The 14,658-nt window shown below is 34.3% G+C and overlaps 3 protein-coding genes across 4 annotated transcripts in view; all 3 read right to left on the bottom strand.

Moving 5' to 3' along the window:
- Positions 1-1,136: 1,136 nt before the first annotated feature.
- Teh2 (tipE homolog 2 phospholipid transfer protein) lies at positions 1,137-9,343 on the bottom strand. The gene is made up of 2 exons (XM_083124067.1): positions 8,672-9,343; positions 1,137-4,085 (listed from the first exon to the last, which is right to left on the bottom strand). The coding sequence occupies exons 1-2, from the start codon at positions 9,331-9,333 to the stop codon at positions 4,040-4,042; spliced, it is 708 nt and encodes a 235-aa protein (XP_082980193.1). The 5' UTR covers positions 9,334-9,343; the 3' UTR covers positions 1,137-4,039.
- A 217-nt stretch (positions 9,344-9,560) lies between these two features.
- Positions 9,561-14,658, bottom strand: part of LOC145988837 (uncharacterized) — a 54,648-nt gene continuing 49,550 nt past the window's right edge. The window contains exon 2 of the mRNA XM_083124065.1: positions 9,561-9,673. The gene's annotated coding sequence lies outside the window, so the exon portion shown is untranslated. The remainder of the gene's footprint in view (positions 9,674-14,658) is intronic.
- Positions 9,606-14,658, bottom strand: part of LOC145988838 (uncharacterized) — a 34,227-nt gene continuing 29,174 nt past the window's right edge. Inside the window, exon 2 of one of the 2 annotated variants that reach the window (XM_083124066.1) lies at positions 9,606-9,673. The gene's annotated coding sequence lies outside the window, so the exon portion shown is untranslated. The remainder of the gene's footprint in view (positions 9,674-14,658) is intronic. The other variant, XR_014441794.1, reaches the window with a different exon arrangement.

The following is a 14,658-nucleotide window of genomic DNA, read 5'->3' as shown; positions in this document are numbered from 1 at the left end:
CAAAGTGGTTTTAATTCTGTATAGGTCAAGCACTATGAAGTGTTTTTAACCCGAACCTTTCACCCAGTATCCTTACATGACACTTCTCTGACATGGCTTGATATTCCGAGCTGAAAACGACAACCTGAGGAAGGAAGCAGTAAAGCTTCCGAAACGTCGTCCACGTAAGAATACATACTCACTTGCGTAAGTAGACCAATTTGAATACTCTAACATATTTTTGTTTATAGATAGTGAGTAACACGCACGTAACCAATATGTTATTAAGGTGAAATGTAGTTCTTTTAGCGCATCAGGTTTTGCAACACTGTCAGGAGGCAAGGAGAAAAGCATTGATCATATGGGAGTGTGACTTGATTTGTTCTCTTGGGAATATAAAACTTTCGATGGAATTGAAAAAGATGTCAACGGGAAGAGGGCAGTTTGAAGATACATTTCACCAGCGGAAAAGCCGACACTTCCATTTGCTTAGCCATAACTTGATGTTGAAGTTGATTCCCCATAAGTAATACTTGGGATTCCGAAAATTCTTATTCATCATATTTTTCAAACATCGTGTCCAGCTTAATAATCAACATAAGAGAGTGCGTCCACTTTAACATGGAGAGAAATTCATACTCTTGGATACACCCAAGGTTTTTTTTAGTAGCAGTGCCCATTCGGGCGATATGGAAATAAAACTATTGGTGCGTAACTGTATCTCCTCTCCTTAACAAAATGCATATAGTGTATAGTGGTGTAAGTTTTCCTTCCAAAGCAGTAGGGTTCAAGTTAGAGTCAATGGCCAATATTTTAGTGTAAGTACAAACAATTTTCTGTATTATATATGACATTGTGTAAGATGTAACCATATTATTATTAGTATTATTAATATAACAAAAACTTAATGTTTATTTCACTTTTTCATATTAACATTGTCATTCAGAATTCAGATTGTTAGATCCTCATTCGATTATTTACATGTGAAACCTTACCTGCTGAAAAATACAAGAAACATTATTAAACTCTATTTATATGGGGCCCCTTCATTTCCTCAAAAGGACCCAAAGCTAATATCAACACTACTGAGTAGAAACATCATAAAACTGGACGTTGTTAGTCTAACTTACACACTGTAATTGAAGAGACACTGATACTAAGTTTCACAAGCTTTACTCACAAAATATATATGCTGAATGAACAGGATGGTAAAGTATCAATTTGATAACAAATATTATATTGAATTACACTTCTTGCAACGTTTTTACAAAATGATAAAACAATAAATTTATTCTGGCCTCATTACAACAAGCATATGTTCCTTTCTTTACATATTTTTCATAAACAAGTGTACATAACAATGTTACGTAACTGAATGCGTTTCAAGCCAGTTTTTCATTTTATTCAGCAACAAATCTTAAAATAAATGTTCATATTGTTTTGAAGCAACCACAACTGTTTTCATTCTTATGCAAGATTTAGAGGTTTACCAGGTGATCTTATTCTGTGTTCAAAGTACAATTTATATTTGTAACATAACACAAAAAAGCAATGTGTGAAAAATGTGAAGTGCAGTCAAGCATAGTGGTTTGGAAATATCAATACGGTATGCCATCAATAAAATGATATATTTACAATGAGTCCTCTTCACGTTGTTCATCAATGGTGTGAAAGTAGTGTGAAGCAGTTTGGGACACTTGTGGACAAGCTTATAATGATGCAGTCTTAAATTATCTTTACGATGAAAAACATTAGAAACTTACTTTGGCATGAAAAAACAATGATTCAGGTGAATGTGTTTGTCATTATCAGTTTCACAAGAATAATGAAGTGATTTTACTGAGAAGTATATGGGAAATAGATAAAATGAACCCCCTTACTGCAGATGAGGGCATAAAACAGTATTTGAGTTGGTGATGAATTTATTGTTATTATACTTTCCAATATTGTAGTGTCTATTTTTTTTATCTGGTGAATATTTTTATTATTAAAATTTCTGATTTTAAAGCTATTATTTAGCATGTTCTCTGTCCTAACATACTAACAAAATGTGAGCTATGTATGATTAATATATTTAACAATGCTATTGAACTCTTCCAAATCATGTATAACCCTATATATGTTTTTCCTATTCTGAGTGGCTATACCATTACAAAGAATTAGATTTTGATTTTCACTTTACATGCACTATGGGGAATTTCAATTATATTTTTTTTCTAATTGTGTATCATTGACATTAAAATTTTCACCTTAATGCTAAATAGAGCTATTTTTTGTACCAGCACATGCACCAACACTGTACATATTTGTGTACATATTCAGCAACAAATATGCCAGATTGTGTACAAATTACATATAATCTGCATTTCAAGTCGTCCTATTATTCTGAAACATATTTTGAAAAAGAAACATCAAGCTAAGATTGATGAGAAGTACACTCTTCCATAAAACACAAGGCTGTATACATACTGCACACATGTTTTTTTTGTCATCTGAGAGTTTCTTTTTGCACATAAGAAGTTTAACAAACAGAACCACATTCATGATGTAACAATTGTACAAAATGCACATTCACCCACCAACACTGAATGACTTTAAGTTCTGTAATGCACATGAAATAGTCTATTGGTTACTTTCACCAAAACTTATTTTGGGCTGGGAAATAATTCTCCAAACAAAAACATTGTCTGACACTAGAAACACTGAACATAGAAAAAGTTTATAACTATTTGCGCTTGAAGACACTTGAATTGAAGAAAATTATTGTTGCTATGTTGTTTCGTGTATCTCAGTTGTAAAAAATAATAATGTGGCATGCAACAAATTCTAAACATATGAGTTTGTCTACTATGTTGGTTTTCTGTAACCATGCACTGTAGTTATTCTATAATATCACAGCCAATTTGACATTAACACTTATTTGTCAAACATTCCTTGTAATACTATATGCAATCCTATAGTGCTCATTATACGAGTATGGTTTAAGATGAGGAAGATGGATTTTTTAATCTGCCTACAATATTTTTTATAGGTAAGATATTTTTCAGCCTTTTCTATGCAGCGATATAGAGAACCATTGATATGATTAAGTGCAAAGTTTTGGGCACAGCTGTAGTGATGTAATGCTAGGTAGATAATATTTGCACTAATGTAACTGACTTTGCTTATGTACATATTTGTAAAATGTAACAGTAACTAGTACTTATTTATATATATATTTTTTGATAAATTGGAGGGAATGCTAGCTGCTATGAGTATATAAATGACCATCTTTACATGAGCTTCATAGAAGAAATATGCACAATACCTTAAGATAAATAAATGGATTAGACTTACATATTTTAACGGATTAATAAGGTAAAAAAGGAAATATTTATACTTGCAAAATAATATTTTCAGACATTAACTGAGCATGTGATGAAACCATTTGTGATACATATGTGGCAATGTGGCAAGAAAAGATATGTGTGTGTGTTTTGTGTGTGTGTGTGTGTGTGTGTGTAGCAAAAAAGTGAAGGAAGGAACAGAAAGTTTTTACAAAATATTCAACATTTTGTTTTTTAAACATAGAAGCTGTGGCGTGCAAGCACCCGTATTTGAGCTCTTTTTCAAACACAGAGCAGTTATGATAAAATACCTTTATCTATATAGTTAATTCACCTTAAAAAGATATTATATACCTTAAATTATGAATCAATTCTATGTGATCTATCATTAATACTCTAGAAATATATCGAATATAAAAGATATTAGAATCATTCAGCACTCTCTTAAAATTGTAAACAAGCATAAGAATGAATTCAACTATTTGTAACCAGCATGCTTCGTACAGCTGCAACTAAAACTGTATAAATTCTTAAAGCTCGAAGCAGCTTCAGAAATCAGTGTACGTAGAATTCTGGTTATTAACTACCATGGGTTTGAACAGTTCAAGCAGATATTCTACCTTCCTCGGTTTCCTAACCAATGTGGTTATCTCAGAGAGGAGTGAGTAAAGACTTCAGTCACAGAAGAATAAAGGCACACCAAGTCTTGTGTGCTGATCAAGTTGCGATCCCTCTCAGTAGTCTTCATCTTCATCATACTCGTCATCTTCATCATTTTCACTGTGCAAGTAGAAAAAGACATCGATACAACAGCACCAATCACTAGCCATGTAACTTCAGCAAATATGAACTATCAACATAAATATATGAATATCTACTAAGTTCAAATACACCTATTTAACAGATAATTATTTTTTTGCAGTTAATCATTCATTTGTGCTGTGAGAAATGTATTCTTTATTAATTAGCCTATCTCAGCTCCCATGTTACACATCAACCTATTCCCTATACACTGTAAGAACGAAGTTAATGTCAACAAAACCACATAATTTCTGAAAAATAGTTCCTTTGCTATGTGTTAGTTCTTATGTTATTTTGTGCATGAGTATATTGATCGTAGCTGTGTGGCTTATAATTTAATGTCCCACAACTATGATATTGCAGGTACATTGAGAGGTATGGCTTATCACATGCACTATATTCCTATGCAAGAGATTCCTGCACACTTGCCATTCAACCAACCAATAGGATTTCTCCAAAGCGACATGCATTTATTTACATTGACTACAGCAGGCAGAGTAGCTTTCTTTTAGTCCAACATAGCAATCTCTATGTTGTTGAACAGTTGATGATGATGTAGCCTCAAAATTATGGGTTTGTCCTGGCGTAGGTGTTCATTTAATTATTTCATCTAATCACAATTAATTGCCACAGTTAGCCAAAAGTGGCAGAAAAGTGATGCAAAATAAAATTACATATCTTTATTCTACACTGTTGCAATTGTGACAGCTTCTCTTACACTTTGAAGGAAGATTTTTTAAAACTTTGTTCCGGACCAGCACAAGTGATTCCCATCATTGCTGTTATCTGACTCTCTATAGCCTGGTGTACACTTATCTATGGGCATGGAGCAAATTAATTTGCTGTACTTGAAAATGTTACTGTTTCCTCAGGTTCAGTTACCCCCCCCCATACCCCAGGCATGTTACAGATTCTTTGATATTTACATATTTTTAATACAAAAGTTCCAGCATGCAAACACACTGAACTGTAATGCAAAATGTTAGTTGTAATGTTGGACCTTCTAACATGCTAAGCTTCTGGGGGTAGGGGAAACCACTGCTTTGAGGAGAGAGACCTCAAAGGTTAAGGGAAAGCATAACCAGAATAAGGCAGAGGTTGAACTCGAAAGCTCCGGTGAAACTAATCAGTGTGGGGGATGGAAACCCTTAAACCAAATGACTCAGTACATCATTGAGAAACTAATACAGAAATGCCAGACTGATGAAACGGATAAACGACATGTCAAGTAAAAGAAGAATTACTTGGTGTTATTAACATGAAATGTATGAAGTTTACACAGAACAGGAAAGTTTAAAGAATTGAAAAAGGAAAGGGGCAAATATAAAATACACAAATAGTATCAATTCAAGAGATTTCATGGAAGAGGAAAGGTGTAATGGATACCGGAAATTGCACTCTATTTGATAGTAGACACAAAATCAACACTCTCAGTACAAGCTTCTTTAATAAGAAACAAAAGTAATTAATTATGAATTTTGGAGCTATATGCATGTGTAGATGTGAATAAATATTGTTTAAATTAATGATAAAAATGTTATCTTAAACTTAGCAACGTGTATGTTTTGTCCTCTATTGTGTGTCCTACATAATTTACTGGACAGTCAATTCGAGGATATGTCTTTGCTAGTATTTCTGGTTATTTGGATTGTTATGATCTGTATTAACTCTTCATATGTGCCAAGCAAAAATTACAGCCTCAAACACTCTTACTAGCTGTTTTCATTTGAAATGTGCATTATGAATTTCCATGCACTTAGTGAAGTGTCTCAGCTGGAGGGAATCTGTGAAATTTCACTTTCTGAGTCCCATTACTTTTGAGAATAGTTTGCGAGAAACATGTAAATTAGTAAATATAGTAGGGTTTCCAAATAACACTTAATAATATGTGCCTTGGTGTCTAATATTACAATTAGTACCTGAATAAAACAGAGTACAAGAACATGAAGACAGGAATAATTATTTTCACGGTGTTCCTGCATTTACGTTTTCACCCAGTGTTATATCCAAGGGACACAATGCACTTTCCAATGCCTTGCATTTACTTACATTGAAAGCAGTTATAATTGGTGTCTTACATTGGGTTGTTATTCCTACTTGAATAGGTTGAACAACAATTTCTCTGTTGTCGAAGTTTTTGTGTTATCTAGTTGACATTTAGTTTATCTAATTACTTTTGTATTCTTTTGTGGTGTTACGTCATTGCATCGCTCCTGGGCAGTGGGCAGTGGGCACTAGCACACTGTGAAATAGTCTCTGCGTGCCCAAATGGCTATGTGGTGATAAACATTCAGAGTCATTTGTATTAGAGCCTCTTACTCTCTCTCTCTCTCTCTCTCACACACACACACGGAAGAGGGATTATATAATTAGATACAAAAACATAAACAGAGAAAGAGATAGAAACAAAGGACCATAGATGCAAAGAAAGGAAGATACAGATACATAGAGAACCAGATGCAATGAGATGCAGGAAGAACAAAAGATACGATGAAAAGTGTAGAGAAAGAGAGGAAGAAAGAAAGATGGAGAAAGAGAAGATAGATAGAAATAGATGTAGGAAGAGAATAGAGAGGAGGAGGAACGAGAGAAAGAGAGGGAAGTAGAGAAATAAAGAAAGAAAGAAACAGAGGGAAAAGAGAGAAAAGGAAAGATGGAAATAGATATGGAAAGAAAAACAGACAGAGAGGGAGAGAACCAGGCGCACTAAAAGATAGAAATAGAAAAGAGAGATGAAAAGAAAATAGAAGTAAGAGAAACAGATGAAGCAAACGTGAGAGAGAGAGAGACAGGAGATATGTACGAAGATTGAAAGAGAACAGAAAGAGAGAAGGTACAAAGATAGAAAGAGAGGGAGTGAGAATTCTAGTAGCCATGAGCACTGAAGCAGAGCTCTCTTCTGTATTATTCTGTTATTACAATAATTCACATAAAATGTAGTGGTATGCAATCTTCAAATTTAAGAAAATTTTAGGAGATTCCAAAGCTTCACATTTTTAAATTTTTCACCTGAAATGTGAATTTTGTAGTACTTTGGACCCAGGACGTAGGCACAGTTTTTTTACGAGGTGCAATGACCAAATATTTACATTAGTAGACATCAGTCTTGGCCATACATCCAATGTGTGGATTCTTCCACAAGACAAAACCACAATGATAGATTGTCCGATGCTTCTCCTAAGAAAGATTGCAGGAAGTGAAAAAAAACACTATCTCCCTGGTGAATGTCAAGGTTTGTGAAGTCGGATGTGGCCTACCAAGGCAAATGTGATTCAAGGTTTCATAGGACGGATAGAGACCACAAGGATCCAAGGCTTTCACATGCACAACGTGACCAAATATGTTACCAGTTTTCCACGTATGGAAAAGATAGGTGGAAAATGGACACCTCAGATATACAGCTTTGTTCTCTGAACAGGAAATGGACTTCGAAAATGGCCACTGAAGTAGAAGGGCTACTTGAAGGTTAGGACAAAACAGGAATGGTATAAAAACCCTCCCTTTTTGGAAACAGCATCCTGTGCTAAGGGAATTGCTGTCGGCCACAGACTGTGTTACCAATTAAGGTACATAGACTTCATTATTTTTGATAGCATGGCACTTTAGATACTATCCTGTAGATTTACTGTAGGAACTTAGTAATTTAGCTAGAGTTAAGAACTTTGTATAAACATAACTTTATGCTTGAACTTAGAGGAATAAATCTTATGGAATATGAAACCGAGTTATCTATTAACTATTCTGAGCTTCTACCCTCTAGTAACCCTCAAAAGACCCCTGAGCACTATATAGCTGTAGTGTTGGGGGGGGTCAAGTATCCCTTATCTCTTACATACACTCCGATTTATTTAAATTTTGGGGGCTTAAAGTAAATATCATACAAAAATCCACCAACATGCATTATTATAATTATTTTATAGAACCCTATAAAACTTGATGCGGCTTTTACGAGAATGTTTGTCTTGCGAGTGGAGCGAGTAAATAAAGTTTTACTAAATTCCTTTACAAACCGTCAATTGATTGTAAATTTTAGTATAAAAACCGAAAATTTAGGCTGACTTATTGAAGTAAAATTATCTTGAAATCAGAGGACAAATTATTACTTCGAATCTACATTAATAATAACATAAATCACAGAAAATATAGAAGGGGGATTTCTTTCCCTGGTTGAGAACTAAATTAAAGATGTAGAGGATGGGAAAGAAATTTAGAGACGGGTAAATTCCCTGTCTCTCCTCTTCAATTCGAACACTTGGTGAAAGCTTTTGCAGATCCGTTACATTTTGTCAAGTGTTTGCGAGACTTAACATGCTTATATTTAGAGACAGTTTTGTTCTAGTGAACTCGTGTGTTAAGAATGCTTCCATAAAATAGAGCTTAAAAAGTTATGAATCGGAACCACTGTGGTACAGTCATTTAGGTCTTATTCAAAAACACAATTGGAAAATAACAGAGAAACATTGTGTGTATTTGTGTTTGTTGAATTTGATAATGCGAATTCATTCTCTGCAAATATTAAAGTACATAGTTGCCATTTCATGTAATGCAATTAAAATAATACTTACTCTTCCTTCGAAGGATATGTCTCCTCGTATTTCTTACATCCACGATTGCAACTCGGACAGTACCAGTAGCTGAGAACACCAATAGAAATCCCGAAGAGAATGGGAGGAGCGATTAACGAAAGGATAAGGTTTCGAAGATTTTCATTCCAGTTGTACACGGCGACCACCTTCTCTGGATAAGTGCGGCTGTAGTGGCAAGGGAACACCTTACCCAGATCGGAGTAGTTCCCCGTGAAGTGGGTGCAGTTGACTCTCGGAGGATAACCGCAACCCTCGGTGTTCACGAAGAACCTCGTGTAGTTGACAGTCCAGAAGTCCGGGTCTTGCAACCACGGCGCGGTCCTATTGGCCTCATCGTACGTCATTTTGCTGCTGTAATTGACGAGGATCATGGGACACCTGACTGCGGCCGCCGTGCACCCTTCGCGACAGGACGACCACGAACAGTTTTTGAGTCCTATTTCGTACGTGTACTCCACGGTCATGCACGTCACCGGCACGGGGTCGTAATCGGAGATGATCGTTGAGATGGCTGGATCCACGACGAACGGTATCAGGAAGAGGAAGGCAAACACTGCTACGATAGCCGTTGTGCCCATACACAGTGAAGTGTAGAATTTGGCTTTTTCAAGAAATGTCGGTTCTTCTTCTTCCGCACCCATAATTGTACACAAGAGTTATGTTTTTTGTTATTAAAAACGTTAACGAAGACACCACTAGTTCGTGCAGTCTATGACCTGCAAATAATGAAAATGTCCTCCTGCTTGAAGAGTTCCCTCTCCACCACGATCCAGTCGTAACATGAAGGCAGCTTCGCCTGGAAGTAGTTTCGGTGCTATCAATCCATACTTAAAAAAAGAGTGTGCCGAATGGAACACACACTAGCAGTAAAATTCAGCAGCCAAAAATTGTGTAGAAAAGCATTGCTCGTTCAGTTGTCTTGAAGAGAAAACACTGGGTGCAGACGATCAGGCGAACTTTGGTGGAGCAGGAGGGGCATGCCTGTAAAGAAACACAACGATGCATTAGCTCCTTTAAAAGCTTAAGAACAAAACACGTGCATTTCATTGAAATGTGATGTGTTTGTATCTTTTTGTTTGCGTTAGATCTTAGAAACGTTAAGTTTTACACTAACAATCATAAAAAAATATTTCTGTAAATTAATTTTACTTTCGTATCAAATTTAAGAGAAACCTCAATCAGTTCAGCAACGGGCTAAAAACTAATCGAAGAACTTCGATTTTTTTTTATTTCTGTTTTTCATTTTTATTATTTTCTCTCCTATTATTACATACCATTTACTAATTTATATTCTAGTTTCTCTTTACCATAAAATAATGTCACTACTAGTATCATAATATATATATATATATATATATATATATATATATATATATATATATATATCACTTTATCTGTGTATGTGTTATTGTCACTTTTTATTAATCCGTCATTTTTTTTCTGTGGCCTATTATCACTCCTCATGTATTTTTCCTCTCACTTTCTTATTGAGAAGGGTTGGTTGTAAGAGCGGCCCAAGACTGCTTTTCATAAAGGCGATTATCGATTATTATTATTATTATTATTTCAATTATCAGGGTTCTCACTCATTCCTCAATCAAATTTCCTATTTTTTAAAAGTTTTTTTGCAGACATTTTAAGATATATTTTGAGATTGTTCTTGAATGTTTTATTATTCCTCTGCTTACAGAATGTTTTGTACGATGGAAATATGAAAACACTGGTTTCAGGTGCTAGAAACGCCATTTTTACAAAGTATTTAATTTCAAATACAACATATCTGTTGTAGAAGAATAGTATTGACGAACAAGTAAGAAAACCACCTGATGTACCTGTACAACAATGATATTTTATACTACCTGACTTTTCGAGAATTATTTTTAGAATTTCAAAAAAGAAAAATCCATGAGTTTTTCGCTTCTTTAGCAGGATTTCCACATCAGCGGGAACCCTTGCGACTAATGCATAAATCTGTACTTCCCACAATATTTCTGTGACACACTTCTAAAACTGTGTCCAAACGTTTTATTTACGATAATTTAGGTGCTCAGTTTACTTTTAAACTTAACTAGAACTATCCTTGCACTCTAAGATTTAAAAATGCCTGAACTTTAGCGAGTTACAGCCCAAAAAACTGAATGACTATTTTCTGTGCACCGGAAGAGTCAAATCGATGAAAACAAAAGCCCACGGTGTACTAAATATTTGCATTCTTGTTCGTAAATTCTTAACTCTGCTTCCCGATAGATATCTAGGTCCCTCAACTTCACCCTTGTGGCTTTATCGTACTCATTATATTCCTGTGCTGCAGAATTTATATGTCTTTGGAAGTACTCGCAAGTCACGTGCATTTGTTTATACTGACTTTGTTCTCATAGTGGACGGAGAATAATGAATAACTGATATTTCTGTACACTATACTTCTTATAACTATAATTGTACTCGTAATATATATTCACACACAATAACGATAAAGGGCCTCCCGATGGCGCAGTGGTAGCGTTCGTCGCATTGTAATCAAGGGGTCACGGACTCGATACCTGGTGGAGGCACACAGTGGTTCGGATCCCACTTTAAACTGTAGGTCCAGTTCCGATTAACCTTACTGTGCATAAAGCGGACTTAAAACACCAACTCAATAACGATAACATATTACATAGTGTGTCTACCAGTCTGGTTATCCTGCAAAAGTTCGGAAGATTTACTGTGTTTCTGGAAAAATCAACATACTGCATTATAATGAGTATTGCTGGTAGTACAGTAAGTGACTATTGGCATTTACAACTTTCTTCTTGCAATTTTTGGGTTCTTTGGTTGATATTAGGATTAATGCATATGTTACTAAATTTTACTATAATTATGTATTGGATTGATTTGGTGTTTTAAGTCCACTTCATGCACGGTAAGACTAATCTGGACTGGAACTACAGTTTATAATTATGTATTATTTGTGCTATAATTGCAATTTTTTTTAATAGAAATAATTCTTTATTTACCATTAGTCAATACGTGGCAACTATTACGCAAAAGCTCACCCCTATGCAACGGGAAATATCTGTTCAGTTTCCCTTACTGTTAACTTGGTTAAGTGGGACTCTACGTGTGATGGTTATCTAAAATGTAGCGACGTTTTTACACACATGTAAATACATGAATTGCCCTAATGACTTGGTCTGGAAAAGTCGGGGAATTTTGTTTATACGAAAGTGTAGACACCCCGTTATATTATTATAAATCATCATGAAAATACTGACTGCACAGGAGGGACAAGTGAAGCTGCCCATTTTGCTTCTGCTTTACACTCCTTGTTTTACCTCCCTAATCAAGGGTGTAGTCAGGTATTTTTGAGGGATGTGTCAAATTATTGTGATTGTATATCAATAATACTTGCCTGTGAGACCAACGCAAAGTAATTCTGATATTTTATTACAACTTTTATTCAGTTCAATTTAGAAATTATTTTAAAGTAGAGGAAAACTTTTGTCACAAAACCTTCAACATAACATATTACAAGTTCAATGTGTTAAACTTTCCCTCGTGGAACTATTTTATTCTCTTCAGAATTTCTACATGAAATATTATTGGATTAGGTGATTTAATATCAAAAGTTATCCGTTTTCTGAATGTAATGAAACTCTCCTTCTTTGAGAGTTAATTAAGTATTCCTTTGATTCTTCAGAGATGTAGCTGTCACCCACATTTCTGATGCGTGAATATTAAGTTACTGAAAGTAATTTTATATTAATAGTAATCATAAATGAAAGTTATCTTCTAAGGGGAGTTAATTTGGCTTCTTTCGACTTCCTCTATCACTACGCTCATGTAAAAAAGTTTTTCATTACATAAATAAACTAAATACCTCCAATTTGAGTAATGCATTTACCCTAATTTCGAGTATATAAAGGTAATATAATATTTTTTTTTACTTCAAATTATTGTTGAAACTTTGGGAAAAGCATTCCACCAGTTTGTTAAAGATCATTTCATTACATAAATATTTGTAGCCCAAATCAAAAAGATCATTTACTGTACCTATTTTGACATGCGATATTTATATTAACTTATAATATCTATACTAAAATATTACTGCAATATAAAAAAAATCATCACATTTGACTAACTAACTAACTAACTCTCTAGCCTTCTTAAACCCGAAGGTTCATGGCTGCAGCAACACAGGCCTTCCATCTGTCCCTATCTTGAGCAAGATCTATATACTCTTTTCCATCCCTACCGATTTCCCTTAGGTCCATCTCGACGTTGTCCCTCCATCTTCGTCTTGGCCTTCCTACTGGTCTCTTACCATCAGGTTTCCCAACAAGAATCCTGTGAACTCCTCTTTCCTCTCCCATTCGTGCCACATGGCCTGCCCACCTAAGTCTTCTTGATTTAATTATTCTAATAATGTCTGGACATGAATACAAATTATGTAGTTCTAAATTATGTAACCTTCTCCACTCACCTGTCTCCTCATCCCTTTTAGGTCCAAATATTTTCCTAAGGATCCTATTTTCAAATACTCTCAATTTATGTTCCTCTTTCAATGTAAGGGACCAAGTTTCACACCCATATAATACTACAGGCAAAATTACGGTTTTGTATATTTTAACTTTTAGATTCTTAGATATTAAACGAGAAGACAAAAGTTTATGAAGAGAGAAGTAACATGCATTTCCTGAATTAAGCCTACTTTTTATTTCCTCTTTAATATAATTTTCATTTGTTAATATTACTCCTAAGTATTTGAATTTGGAAACTGTTTCAAACGAGTTGTTATCAATAATTAGATTTTGATTATTACCTAACACTTGGTTTCGGCCTGTAAGCATATATTTAGTTTTCTCTTTGTTAACTTCCAAACCTATCTCTTTAGCAGTTTTGAAAAATATTTTAGCATTATTCTTAATTGTATTCACATCATCCCCCAGTAAGTCTACATCATCTGCATATGCTAACAACTGAGTCACACCATTTAATTTTAGTCCTTCTTTAGTTTCTTTTACCTTCCTTACAGCATATTCTAAGGCAAAATTAAAGAGCAATGGAGATAATGCATCTCCTTGTTTTAACCCATCATGAATTGTAAATTTGTCAGACATATTAATACCCACACGAATTTTACTTTCTGTTTCACTAGTGCATATTTTTATCATACTAACAAGCTTCTTAGGTATTCCAAACTCTACTAATATATTATATAATTTATCTCTTTTGACCGAATCATATGCTTTTTTGAAATCAATGAATAGCTGATGGACATTTTGATTATATTCCCACTTTTTTTCAAGTGTCTGTCTGATGTGAAAAATTTGATCTGTAGTTGATCTGTTGCGTTTAAATCCACATTGATAATCACCTATAATTTCATTAGCATATGGGGTTAGTCTTGTTAAAAGAATGTTAGATAATATTTTATATGTTGTTGAGAGTAGAGAAATTCCACGGTAATTATTGCAGTTCATTTTATCACCTTTTTTAAACACAGGAACAATTATGGATTCTTTCCACTGTTGAGGGATTTCTTCTTTATTCCATATTAAACAAATTAATTTATGAATTTGACATATTAATGAATTTCCACCATATTTAATTAACTCAGCTGGTATTAAATCAATGCCAGGTGCTTTGTTATTCTTAAGCCTTTTAATAGCATCTTTAACTTCAGTCAAGTTAGGTTCTGGAACTAAAGGTTCTGCTGTGTGTACTTCATTTACTTCTGATTTATCTCCTACATGGACATTTAAAAGGTCATTAAAGTAGTTCTTCCATCTATTTAGAATATCGCTTGGGTCAGCTAGAAAATCACCGTCTTTATCTTTTATCAAGTTTACTTTAGGTTGCCACCCCTTTCTAAACTCATTTACACCTTTATATAAATCTCTGATATTTTTATTTTTGCTGTTTGTTTCAATTTCGTTAATTTTGCTTTTCAAGTAATCTCTTTTTTTACTTCTAAACGTGCGGTT

Source organism: Lepisma saccharinum, chromosome 6 (assembly GCF_977018435.1).
Source record: "Lepisma saccharinum chromosome 6, izLepSacc3.1, whole genome shotgun sequence".
In the NCBI taxonomy this organism is placed as follows: domain Eukaryota; kingdom Metazoa; phylum Arthropoda; class Insecta; order Zygentoma; family Lepismatidae; genus Lepisma; species Lepisma saccharinum.
The sequence above is the reverse complement of the archived record's forward strand: the minus strand, read 5'-3'. Positions and strand labels throughout refer to the sequence as shown.

Excerpts from the sequence above, each read along its gene's own strand:
- Teh2 (XM_083124067.1), bottom strand. The coding sequence starts at position 9,333 with ATGGGTGCGGAAGAAGAAGAACCGACATTTCTTGAAAAAGCCAAATTC. Across the intron at positions 4,086-8,671 it reads ACATATCCTTCGAAGGAAGA|TGAAAATGATGAAGATGACG; the intron begins GTAAGTATTATT and ends CTACTTGCACAG.